The sequence below is a fragment of the Natrix helvetica genome, assembly GCF_964273705.1.
Source record: "Natrix helvetica genome assembly, chromosome: 13".
Classification (NCBI taxonomy): Eukaryota; Metazoa; Chordata; class Lepidosauria; order Squamata; family Natricidae; genus Natrix; species Natrix helvetica.
This window is the reverse complement of record NC_138557.1, coordinates 10,634,522-10,647,804: the sequence shown is the minus strand read 5'-3', so window position 1 is coordinate 10,647,804 and position 13,283 is coordinate 10,634,522. Positions and strand designations below refer to the sequence as shown.

General features: G+C 45.1%; 1 protein-coding gene across 1 annotated transcript; it reads right to left on the bottom strand.

Annotated features, from left to right (window-relative positions):
• Nucleotides 1–5,695: 5,695 nt before the first annotated feature.
• On the bottom strand, nucleotides 5,696–11,859 carry LOC309398539 (galanin receptor 2b-like; the record flags this gene model as incomplete). The annotated part of the gene is made up of 3 exons (XM_081965504.1): nucleotides 11,767–11,859; nucleotides 7,695–8,083; nucleotides 5,696–6,347 (listed from the first exon to the last, which is right to left on the bottom strand). The coding sequence occupies exons 2-3, from the start codon at nucleotides 8,063–8,065 to the stop codon at nucleotides 5,696–5,698; spliced, it is 1,023 nt and encodes a 340-aa protein (XP_081821630.1). The 5' UTR covers nucleotides 8,066–8,083; nucleotides 11,767–11,859.
• Between the last annotated feature and the right edge of the window lie 1,424 nt (nucleotides 11,860–13,283).

The following is a 13,283-nucleotide window of genomic DNA, read 5'->3' as shown; positions in this document are numbered from 1 at the left end:
TGATTCTATGGTTGAAGCTCTTATTTTTCATATGAAAATCCTTGGTGTTATTCCCTGCTTCTTGGAAGGAAGGAAGGAAGGAAGGAAGGAAGGAAGGAAGGAAGGAAGGAAGGAAGGAAGGAAGGAAGGAGGGAGGGAGGGAGGGAGGGAGGATCATATTGACTTGCTTCCAAGTTTATTAGCTGATGATACAAGCCCCTAACTCCGTCTTGTTTTCCAAGAATGATGTTGCACTGATCTAAGTGCAGATTAAAATCCTGCCTAAGGAGATCTGAAATGAGCCTAGACTTGTGCCAATTGTTCGACAGATAATGTGGCAAATACGTCATTGGGTTTGTGTGATTTGGGGAGCGTCCATTGTGCCATTAGAATTGCATCTTCCAAGAATGGAAACATACTCTTGTGTCAGCCCCTCGATCCCCTCTTCCCCCAGGCCGAAAACATCCCAATTCTTTCAAGTTCTCCTCACAGGACTCCATTTTCTATTCCGGAGGCCGTCTTTGTTATCTTTTGAAACCTGTTCATGTTTTGGGGCCGTCTGTCAGTCCTGCAGCGGTTCCATTAAGAACCTTTGGCTTGCCACATTCTCTCTTCTAGCTTCCTCTTTAGTATGCATACTCATTAAGGGGGAGGGATAGCAATGGGTAGAATGCGTTGTTTTCAAAATAAAAAAATTCCTTTCTAGAAGCTCAAGGTTATTCTTTGTCTCCGCACCTCGGCACCTGACCGGAACCAGCGTGGTGGAGATGATAGCGTGGAAGAAGAAGATTGGACCATGTGATGGATTAGTGGATGTGGGGACAAGATCATGAACTTTCCACTGGGTGGGAATCCTAGGTAACTTCCAGAATTGGGATTCCCACAGATGTGCCAACATGTCTGACTTATTAAATCGGGACTTTAAGGATAGTTTTGCCTTGGACTCTGATTTAATTCTGCATGATATTTGGAACGCTGACACCGTCTTCATAATGAGGACTTCCTGGGACTGAACATTTCTTACAAGTTCTCCTAGATCAGGGGTTGGCAACCTTAAAAACGCTCAAAGAGCCATTTGGACCCGTTTCCCACCGAAAAGAAAACACAGGGAGCCACAAAACTGCTTCCCATGCCTGACTATTTCCTCAGCGGCTACAAAACGAGCATATGCATTTAAATTAAAGGATCTGTTTTCTTCTGAAACTTTTCTTTTCTTGGATTTATCCACGGTTGCCCTACTGGGGGTCGAAAAGCTGAATAAATCGATGCCCGCGATGACCATTGCACATTGGCGGTTGTGACGTACATTTTGAGTGACAGGGAGCCACAGCAGAGGGATGAAAAAGGCACATGAAGCTCCAGAGCCATAGGTTGCTGGCCCCTGGTTTAGTCTCTGGATGCTATTATCTTCGATTTACTTTGTTTGTATTTATTTATATTTCCTGGTTCTAAACCTTCCATCTCCCATCCTGGGGAAAGCACCAGATCTTAACTACAAGTAGATGTACGGTCATAAGTCACTTTTTTAAAAAAAATCTTTGATCAGTCACTAAATGAACTGTTGTAAGTTGAGGACTACCTCAATGACTAGGCCATTGGGGCGATTGTATGTGGTTGAGTTACCTCCCAAGGATTTTTTAAAAATTACATCCCTTCCTTTCTCTAACAGCGGTGTCCCTTCCCGAAACAAATAAACAAAACTCTCCCCCCACAAAAAAAATTCGAAACAATTCCGAAGCCTCTGGAGAATCAGGAAAAAAAAAGCCCCCAAAACAGAAACTTCTTTTTTTAGAGAGAGAGAGACTTTGGAGAAATTGTGAGACAGATTTCAACACAACATAAATCAAAATTAAGCAATCGCCTTCAGAGCAAACGCTTATGCCAAAACCATTATTTCCTTTCCAAGCAAATATCTTTTCTTTCTTTCGCTTCCTTAATTGACTTGGTACCTTCGTTTTCTTCCCCTGGGGATATTTCTCCCCCCCCCCATATTTTCAGATAACACCCTCCCCCACAGACAAATGCATATTTATTGCAGGGAGCCATGATAGATTGATAATTGTTGTTTTTTTTAAAAAGTCATTCTCATAAGTCACTTTAGGAACACCTTTGCTGAAAGGTGCCATCAACATTGGCAAGTAAATGAAGTTGAGGAGGTAGCTCCCACCCCCCACCCCTCATCAGAAAACTAAACCCTCCCTAACTTCAGCTCCGCCAGGCACATCTGCAAAACTCCAAATGCTGGCTTGTTTTCAAAATACTTTAAAGATTGTGCTCTGTTTTGTGTCTTTAAAGCAAACACGTCCAGAAGCATTTTTACGGTGTGAAAGCACATGCCAGCTCATTCCCCACACCGCGATGTTCTTTGGGGATTGCCAAAGCCGAACGAATAAATGCCACAGGTGGTCCTCGACTTAATCAGGCCTGACATTTCTGCTCTTAAGTGTGACATTTGTTCAGGGAGTTTTGTCTCATTTCACCGCTTTTCTTGTCCCCGTTTTTTTAAAGAGAATCACTGCAATTGGTAAGTTAGTGACCTGGTTGTTAAATGAGACGCTGGTCATCAGGAGGTCGCAAAAGGGGATCACAGGACCCCGGGACACCACAAAGATCATCAATACGGACCAAATATGGACCAAATTTTGATCACATGATCATGGGGATGTGGCAGAGGTCGTGACTATGAAAAATGGTCATAAATCACATTTTTCAGTGTCATTGAGCAGTCACTCAATGTTGTAAGCAGTCAGCTTGTAAGTTGTAAGTAGTCGGCGTGAGCTTAAATGGACTCTAGAGGATGGTAGAGGACAGAAAGGCTTGGAGGAATGTTGTCCATGGGTAAGAAATGACTTCGCAACTAACAACAACAAATGTTGTAAATCAAGGGCTACCTACGTTTACGGTTAATCATACTAACAGCAACTAACCCATCAAAGCGAGTTTGCTCGCCCTCTTAAGCTGGAGCAGTGTTCCTCATTGATTAGCAGGAGAAGGAGCTAAGACCTTACAGGGGAGATTTTACAAAAGGAGCACGTTGGCCAGGGGAAACCTGGGAGATGAAGTCTTATATAACTTAAAGTCATCAAGGTTGAGACTTGCGGGGCGAGGTAGGGTTGGTGGCCCTGGAGATGATGGTCCAAAGAAGATCTTTCCTCTGTGTTCCAGCCAGGATGTCCAGTGGGATAAGAAGGACAGAAATGAAACAGCTGTCCCAAATTTTTTCTTTTTTTCAAGAGGCAACTGGACTTTCTGGTTTTTCTTTGAAGACGTTTCGCTTCTCATCCAAGAAGCTTCTCCAGCTCCGACTGGATGGTGGGGAATGGAAGGACGTATACTCCTTACAGACAGCTGGTCATTTGCATCCTTTTAGAGGGTCATTGAGGCCACTTGGAGGTTTATCTGTGTCCTGAATAATGCAAATGGCCAGCTGTCTGCAAGGAGTATAAATCCTTCCATTCCCCACCATCCAGCTGGAGCGTCTTGAAAGAAAAAAAAAACAAGAAAGGGCAGTTGCCTCTTGAAAAAAGCACCTTTGGGACAACCCTGACCTGGGAGGACTGAGACTCTCCATAGATCTTGTCTACAGCTGTCGTCACGAGAGGAGGAGAAACCCCTACCGCTGAAATGATAAGTTTCAGAAGAAAACGGAACTTTTTATTCAACCATATATACTAGTTTTGTGGCCGCTCAGGAAATCGTCAGGCACGGGAAGCGTTTTGTAGCTCCCGGCGTTTTCTTTTCAGTGGGAAACGGATCAAAATGGCTCTTGGAGTGTTTAGGGTTGCCGACCTCTGGCCTAGAATAACAGAGTTGGAAGGGACCTTGGAGGTCTAGTCAAAACCCCTGCTCAAGCAAGAGACTCTATACCAGGGATGGAAAACCTTTTCGGCACTGAGTGGCCAAACTGGAACATGTGTGCATGGTCTTTGTGGGTGCCAGAGCACTGGAAAACAGTCTGAAAAATGCCCAACAACAATGTTGTTTTGGGGCCATTTTCATTCTGTTTTTCATGTCATTTTCAGGCTGTTTTTTGGGCTGAAAATAGCAGAAAAATAGCCTGAAAATGGCCTGAATACAAGCCATTTTTGGTCTGTTTTTCAGGCTAAAAATGCCCTGAAAACGGCCAGGAAAATGGCTTGATGTTTGGATGCTTTTCAGACCATTTTCCGGCACTCCGGTGCCCGCAAAGACCAGCAGGTCGGGAAGCAGAAGAGCAGCTGGCGATAGCACGCGTGCCCACAGAGAGCGCTCTGCATGCCACCTCTGGCACGTGTGCCATAGGTTTGCCATAACCGCTCTATACCATTCCAGACAAATGGCTATCCAATCTCTTCAAAGGACGTTTGCATCAAAGTGATAAGCGCATTGGTGGCCAAGATGAGACCTTCTAACTGTGATTAACCAGCTCCATTAGCCAGGATGATGAGGGCTGACAGGAAATGCACAGTGCATTTGGTTCCCAACCCTAGTTAACCACAGCCACTTGTTTGACCTATAGAAATTGTATGAATGAATGAATAAACGTGTCTCACCTTGGCGCTATCAGTGGAAATCACCCAGTTCCTCCCATTGTTTCCCAGCTTGTTGCTGATGTACTAAAGCCACCATTGTATCATGGATAGTCATGGTTTTGCATAGTGACATGTACTTAACGGTACCGTCATGGGAATGACGTGATTCGCATCATAATTACATCTTGTGCAACTTGCAGATGTCAGTGTTTTGACATCATTGTGGATATGCGATGTGTTTTTGGTAAGAAACAGGAGATGAGACCAGTAAGGGCAGGAGTCCTCTTCAAAGCATTGTGCCTCCTTTAGCCCTTTGTCCAAAGGTAGAGATTTTTCCGCCATTTATAGAAACTTTAATGAGACTTTCCCTCAATTCCCACAGATACAGTAAATTCTTTCCCCTGTAGAAGAGGAGATACTAGAAGTTAAGGTAATGACAGTTCAATTGCTGACCAGTTGCTATGAGGCTGTAAACCGAAATGATGAAATGAGAATGAGTCCACAGGGTTACTGCCACTTTAAGAAGCTGTCTATATAAGAGAGGTTGTGTGAGGGCGTCTCTCTCTCTCTGTGTGTGTGTGTGTGTTTGTGTGTGTGTGCTTCCATGTTATAGTTGAAGATTGCCTGGTTTTGCCTAGCACGTGTGTATATATATGCCTTGTAGATCAACCACTGTTTGAAAGAGTAGTCACACTGTGCACACTCTGACATACTCTGGTTACGAAGGCTGTGCATGGCTGCAATGCAGACGGGAAGAAAGAAAATAAACCATTAATTATGGCCTTATCGGAAGCGTTCACCACCCTTTGCTGAAGTCCCACTCCAGTTTGGCTTATGCAATGCAGGGGACGATGGGACCATGATGGACTTTGGACCTGGTAGACACCCATTCAGTTGTCTATTATCATCATTCACCCGGGACATTGTTGATCAGAAGGTCGGCAGTTCAGTGGTTCGAATCCCTAGCGCTGCATAACGGAGTGAGCTCCCGTGACTTGTCCCAGCTTCTGCCAGCCTAGCAGTTCAAAAGCATGTAAAAATGCAAGTAGAAAATTAAGAACCCCCTTTGGTGGGAAGGTAACAGCTCTCCGTGGGCCTTCGGCGTTTAATCATGCCGGCCACATGACCACGGAGACGTCTTCAGACAGCGCTAGCTCTTTGGCTTTGAAACGGAGATGAGCAGCGCCCCCTAGAGTTGTGAATGACTAGCACATATGTGTGGAGGCCACTTCAACACCAGGCTTGGTAAGAGTACTATGGACTGTTTGGACTTTGTTCCATGGTTTCCTCCTCAGCAGGCAACTAAAGACCTTCTTGAACCCTTTGCGGAAGTGCTTGGAGACCAAGGCGTAGACGATGGGATTGAGGCAAGAGTTGGCGTACGCCATGCAGTGGGAGAGCAGGCGCAAAGCGTAGGTTGTTTGGTTGAACGGGAAGTCTCCGTAGAGATAGTGGAGGACAACCAGATGGTAGGGCAGCCAACAGAAGCAGAAGAGGGTGGTCACAATGATGATCATTTTAGTCACTTTCCACTTAGACTTCTTGGACTCTGACATGTCCATTAAAGGATCCACTGATGTCCAGAGATGTTTAATTGTCCTGCTGTAGGAGAGACTGACAATAACAGCCGGGATGATGTAGCCAAAGACGAAAGTGCTGGTCTCTAAGATCTTGCGCTTCCATCCCTCCCAGCCTGGCATGCAGATGTAGCTCTCCTCCCATCGAACCAGGTGGTAGTAGCTCAGGTAGGGCCCTGAGAAGATCATGGAGAGGCCCCAGATGATGGCTGTGGTCACCACCGCACTGTAGGCAGTACGTAATTCCCGGGAATGTAACGGGTAGCGAATGGCCAAATACCTATCAAAAAGCCAATGGCATTAGGAATTGCTAAATACATTCATGTTATCTTACATGCGCTTTGGAAAAAGTGCAGAGAAGAGCAATTAAGACGATTAAAGGCCTGTAGACTAAAACATATGAAGAAGAGTTGCAGGAACTGGGTATGGTCAGTCTAGAGAAAAGAAGGACTAGGGGTGACATCATAGCAGTGTTCCAATATTTGAGGGGCTGCCACAAAGAAGAGGGGGTCAAGCTATTCTCCAAAGCACCTGAGGTTAGGAGAAGAAGCAATGGGTGGAAACGAATCAAAGAGAGAAGCAACCTGAAATTAAGGAGAAATTTCCTGACAGTGAGAACATACAAACTGGGCTTGCCTTCAGAAACTGTGGTTGCTTCCTCACTGAAGGTTTTTAAGCAGAGATTGGATAGCCCCTTGAGCAAAATGGTATAGGGTCTCCTGCTTGAGCAGGGGGCTGGGCTAGAAGATCTCTAAGGTCCCTTCCAGATTCTATTCTGTCCTGTCCTATCCTATCCTATCCTATCCTATCCTATCCTATCCTAGCCAAGCCTAGCCAAGCCTAGCCTATTGTTAATTCTATCCTATCCTATCCTTAATTCTATTCTATTCTATTCTATTCTATTCTATTCTACTCTACTCTACTCTACTCTACTCTACTCTACTCTACTCTACTCTACTCTACTCTACTCTACTCTACTCCACTCCACTCCACTCCACTCCACTCCACTCCAATGAACAGTAGCAGGGGACAATGAGTATACCGCTTGTCCTTGACTTACAACCAGAATGGGCATTCCAGTGATAAGTCATGGCTGTCATAAGTTGAGGCACTATATGGCCAGACCCAGCTTTTTGACCATTTTTACAGTAGTGAATCCCGTGGCCGTATGTCCAAATCCACCCCCCCCCCAAATGGACATAATTTTTTTGCCATTTAAAAAGGTTTAAGGAACAATGAAAACTGGTAAAAATGCGATCTGCGGGAGAATACACTCTCTTTTCCTTGGCAACACAACCACTTTATTGGGTTCCACAGCCACTTTTCCAGATCCTCAGCTCTACTAAGCCCTCAATGATGGCAGAGATGTCCATCCCTTGGCAACTTACGATTTGTGGACTTCAGCTCCTGGCCGGCTATGAAGTCTGGGAGTTGAGAGTCCACAAGTCTTAAAAGTTGCCAAGGTCGGACTACGGCGCGGAAACTTCAATGGCAGAGCTCACACCATGGGTGTGAACTATAGTGTGTGGAAACTTCAATGGCAAGTCAACGGCAAGTCAACCCCACGGGTGCTCACAGTAGCGCTGGGACCACATCTGGGTCATAAGAGAGAAGACGATCGGTTTACCTGTCCACCGAGACGGCAGCCAAGGTGAAACTGCTGGCGTACATCGTAAGGTAGATGAGGAAATGGACCACTTTGCACATGAAAGCGCCGAAGATCCAGCCCTCGGTGGAGTAGATGGTGGCCTGGAAGGGCACGCAGAAGACGATGAAGAAGAAGTCAGCCAAGCTCAGGTTGAAGATGAAGAGGTGGGTCTGGCTGCAGCCCCTCTGGCTGCTCTGCAGGAGCACAGCCAACACCAGGCTGTTGCCAACGGTGCCCAACAGAAAGATGACCGAGAAGACCACTGGGACGGCGATCTTGGTGGGGCTGAACTGATGGGCTGAAGAATTCCAAGGTCCATCCAAATCGGCAAGTTCCTCTTTTTCAGACATTTTTTCCCCCCAAACAATCTGGGGGCAAAGAGAGGCAGATGAAGAAGAGAGAGGTTGAAGAATCCATAAACGCTCAAGAGCTAACCTAAAATGCTTTTGTTAGGTATAATAGCAGAAATTTACCATTAAAGGGAATATATACTGTGTCTAGTATTTGCACAATATTGGATAAATGAAGATACTTCTACAGATGAAAACATACCGTATTTTTTGGAGTATAAGGCATACCTTCCCCGCCCCCCCTCCACAAAAGAGGGTGAAAATGTGGGTGCGTCCTATACACTGAATACAGCATTTTTGGCCTTCTGAAACCCCGTCCCCACGCATCCCATTTTTCGCAAAAAGTGCATAGGATTTGGAAGGCCTGCAAAGGTCCTTTTTTGCCCATTTTTGCCCCTCCCCAGGCTCCCAGGAGCACTCTACAACCCTCCCAAATCCTCTGCATGCCCTGTTTTTTTTTGCAAAAAACAGGCCAGTTATTGCAAAAAACGGGCCCTTTTTTTGCTCATTTTCACCCCCCTGGCTCCCAGGAGCACTTTGCAGGCCTCTCAAACTCTCTGCATGCCCCGTTTCTCACCAAAAAATGAGGCGTGCAGAAAGTTTGGGGGGCCTGCAGAGTGCAAAAACGTTTTTTTAAAAAAATTACCTCTTCAAAATCTTGATGCGTCTTATACTCTGGTGTGTTTTATAGTCCAAAAAATACAGTAATTAGAAAGCTATTAGACTGTGCGGAGATGGATAGATTGATATTAAAAATAAAAGACAAGGAAGAAACATAATATTTTATAACATGGGACTTATATTACCAGTGGTTTGATTAAAAAGGGGTAGAAATTAGAAGATAAAATATTATTGTTATGTAAAAGTACACGATGAAAGGTTATTATTACATATAAGCAAGCATTACCATTACCGTTTTCCAAACAATCTTGGGGCAAACAGATGAAGATGAAGAAGAAAAGAGAGGTTGAAGAATCCATAAATGCTCATGAGATAAACTAGAAATTCTAAACTTCCTTCAAAAGCAGAAGAGCTTCTTAGATATCAGCCAAATTCTTCCAAGTTTTATAACGGCAACCAGTTCTTCCACTAACTGAACTAATTGGTCTCCCATGGCTGTTGCCTCTAACTATGCTTGGTATTCATTGATGATCAGAAAAACCCTGGGTAGAACCTTCTTCTGCAGAGTATCAGCTGGATCTGCTCATATCCAGAGAGAGAGAAAGAGAGAGAAGGAGAGAGAGGGAGAGGATGGCCAAACAACTGATCTGGAGTATAGAAAGACACTATATCCGTGACGGCGAATCTATGGCACGCGTGCCCGAAGTAGCATACAGAGTCATGTCACCTGGCACACATGGCATTGCCTTTTCCTCTTCTGGGTTTCTGGCATGCATGCGCGCATGACGATCAGCTGGCCGTTGTGCGAGCTGTTCTTCTGTTTTCCGGCATGAATAAGCACACCAGCCACGGGATCGGCATCTGTGCATGCGCAGCAGTAACAGGAAGACTTGCTAGCCGGTGCGTGTGTGCATGGCGGAAACTGGAAGTTCATTTTCTGGAACCTGGGAGTTCATTTCCCCTGGGCAGCTCCTCTTCCTGGTCGTGGCTCAGATGATTGTGTGCACGTGAAGTGCTTCCTTTTCGGCAATTCTCTGTGTTGTCTTCTAAATATAGCAGGTATTGGACTGCTGTGCATGCAGCTGGACCGTGATGGGCTTGTGAAAATGTGAATCCTGGTCTAGAGATAAGCCAACTTTGGGGCCAATTTTGGAACCTAAGCCTCTCGCTTATCCACAAGTATATACAGTAACCCCGAGAAGTAAACTTCAACTCCTAGAATTCCCCAGCCAGTATGGTGCCTGGTCTTCTTCCTGCACATTGAAATGTCCATGGCAGATTTATACCAACGGATAGAATTAAAATGGAAAAGACTAGAACAAGTTTTAACACCAACATTTTAAATATAAACACCAGACCTCAGGTTTTGATAAAAGAATCAAGAGCAGGGATAAGAAGAAGATGTTGGACCTTGCAAAATTACAATTCCCAGTCTCCTCTCTCTCCTCTCTGGCTTTGCTGGCGATGACGATGAATCAACATCTGTTCATCCACATGTTCTTGACTTGGAGAAGAGGCTTAGCGTTGCTAAGAATTCTAGCAGCTAAAGTGCAAGGCATCTTCGAAATGTTACCACTAAGGTACTAACACCACTCTATAAAGCCTTAGTAAGACCACACCTAGAGTACTGCACCCAGTTTTGGTTACCAGACTATAAAAAGATGTTGAGCCTCTAGAAAGAGTGCAGAGAAGAGCAGCCAGGACGATGAGGGGACTGGAGGCTAAAATATACGATGAACGGTTGCAGGAACTGGGCATGGCTAGTCTAGTGAAGAGAAGGACCAGGGGAGACAGGAGAGCAGCCTTCCAATATTTGAGGGTCTGCCACAGAGAGGAAGGGGTCAAGCTAATTATTGGAGGCAAGATGCTGACTCTGTAAACCGCTTAGAGAGAGCTGTAAAGCACTGTAAAGCAGTATATAAGTGCTATTGTATCCTTCAGCAGTATCTCAGTATCTATAGCTTCTTTTTCTAGGTATGTCTGGTCTAATGAAGAGAAGGACTAGAGGTGACATGATAGCAGTCTTCCAATATCTGAGGGGCTGCAACAGAGAAGAGGGAGGTCAACTTGATGATGAAGATGTGGAGACTCTAGAAAGAGTGCAGAGAAGACCAACTAAGATGATTAGGGGACTGGAGACTAAAACAGATGACGAACGGTTTCAGGAACTGGGCATGGCTAGTCTAGTGAAGAAAAGGACCAGGGGAGACATGATAGCCGTGTTCCAGTATTTGAGGGGCTGCCACAGAGAGGAGTGGGTAGAGCTATTCTCCAAAGCACCTGAAAGCCAGACAAAGAACAATAGATGGAAACTGATCAAGGAGAGATTCAACCTAGGAAATAAGGAGGAACTTTCTGACAGTGAGAACAATCAACAGATGGAACTGAAGTTGCTTTCAGAGGTCGTGGGAGCTTCGTCCCTGGAAGCTTTCAAGAAGAGACTGGACTGCCCTCTGTCAGAAATGGTGTATGGTCTCCTGCTTGGGTAGCTTGGGGGTTGGACTAGATGACCTCCAAGGTCCTTTCCAACTCTGTTAATCTGTGTCTGTGTCTCCTACGTTGGACCCCACAATAAAAGGGTGCGACCCAACTGCTTGGAGCAGGACCAGATAAGGCATCCAGGGCAAACCTTCCTTATTTACAAGATGCTGTATCTCTTTTTCAGCTGTGGGTTACCTGTCTCTGCGTTTTTCTGAATTGGTTGAAGCTGACAGGCAACAGAAGGTGCCAGCTTCACGGGTGACCCCACATCAATCTTGGCAAACCATTCACATCATTGCACACACATTTAGAAACCCAAATCTTCCCCTCTGTGAATAATGCATTATCTTTAAAATCCTGCTTAAGGTACACGAAGCTTCTTCTGAAAGATTGCAGACGTTATAGACTTCCTGGCTTCTGCACTAATCCGAAGGAGTCTAACAGCAAGCATCCCAGATCCACAGTAACGGTGGCCCCAGGTTCCTGAGATTTGGAGACTTGCTGCCCGATTGCTGTGTGTTCCTGATTTAACCACGATCTGTCTTGGAACTGCGGAGAAATAAAGCTTCATCAAAGCCCCGTAAAAGGATTCCACCTACCTTGTTTTTCTGGGCTGGCACAGGAGGGATGCTGCTGTCTCTCTTTGGTGGCTCCTTCTTTTCTTCCCTGGTGCTTCTTCTCTGCAAAGATGAGAGAAAGTCTTGCGGGCAGATCAGTCAGTGCCTTTCCCACTCCCATCTCCCTCCCTCCTCTTTCTCTCTCTCTCTTTCTCACTCTCCAATGCTATCCGCCTCTCTGATGCCCCCTCAAGGTTCTCCTGCCTCCTTTGACATGCAGACAGGGGTACCTGGCGTTCTCTGAACTCGAAACACACCTCTCTTCATCCTCACTTCATCCTCTCTTGTCTCTCTTGTGCCCTTCCCTCGCCCTGCCCACAAGCTCAAAGGATGCTTTTCCCACCTTCCATGACGGAGCTGTTCCCAATCTGGTGCTCTCCAGGAACTGAATTATACCACCCTGGAGCTTTGTCTGTGGGCCTTCCTGCCTCAGGCTCCTGGGAGATGCAGTTCAGTCCCATCCATGTACAGAGAGGTGAGGGGAAGGGAGGAGGAGGAGATATTTAATAGGTTTCTGTCAGATATTTCTGCGCCAACTCAGGAAGATCAAACTGAGCTGGTGATTCTGTTCTACAGAGGAACTATTGAGTCTTTTCATCTGCACCTCCCTAACTGTCTGGTTTGGCTCTGCAACCCACCAAGACAGACAAAGACTTCAACGGATAATCAGAACTGCAGAAAAAACAACGGCTACCAACCTGCCTTCCATTGAGGTCCTGTGTACTGCACAAGTCAAAAAGGGAGCTGTGAAAATATCTACAGACCCCTCGCATCCTGGACATAAATTGTTTCAACTCCTACCCTCAAAACGGCACTATAAGGCACTGCACACCAGAACAACTAGACACAAGGACAGTTTTTCCCCGAACGCCATCACTCTGTTAAACAAATAATTCCTTCACCACTGTCAAACTGTTTACTAAGTCAGGTACCGGTCTATATACCAAACGAAGGACCCATTGGGATCCCCATATCAAAACAAGTAACCTTATGTGCAGCCAGAATCTGAAAACAGCATTTAACACAGCAAAAATACTTGAGCAAAATGATTCGGTTGAGATTGGCCTACACAGGACTGATTGGGGGAGATTTTAGGGGTGACACAGAAATATAATTTTATCATATTTTATTTATCTGTATCTTAAACTATTTTATTCCAATTTCATCTTACATCGCATTTTATTCCAATTCCATTTTGAATTCCTTTTATCAACATTTTAGTAATCGTTTCTTTCTGGAAACTCTGCACTTTGATAGAGTGTAAGGGCTAATCAATCCATCAATTAATAATTAAATAACAATGATTAATTGGTTCAAGAAAGAATCTTAGCTATGGGAACAAGCTGGTTTTAGACCAGGCTTTCCTATTGCTGATCAATGCATATCTTTGCAAATTTCTGCAAATGATGCTGCACGAACGGATCTACATGGGAGATCCAATGCTCAAATAGCGGAGAACTGTCTGATCCTATTTCGGCATTCAAGATTATTAAACAGGG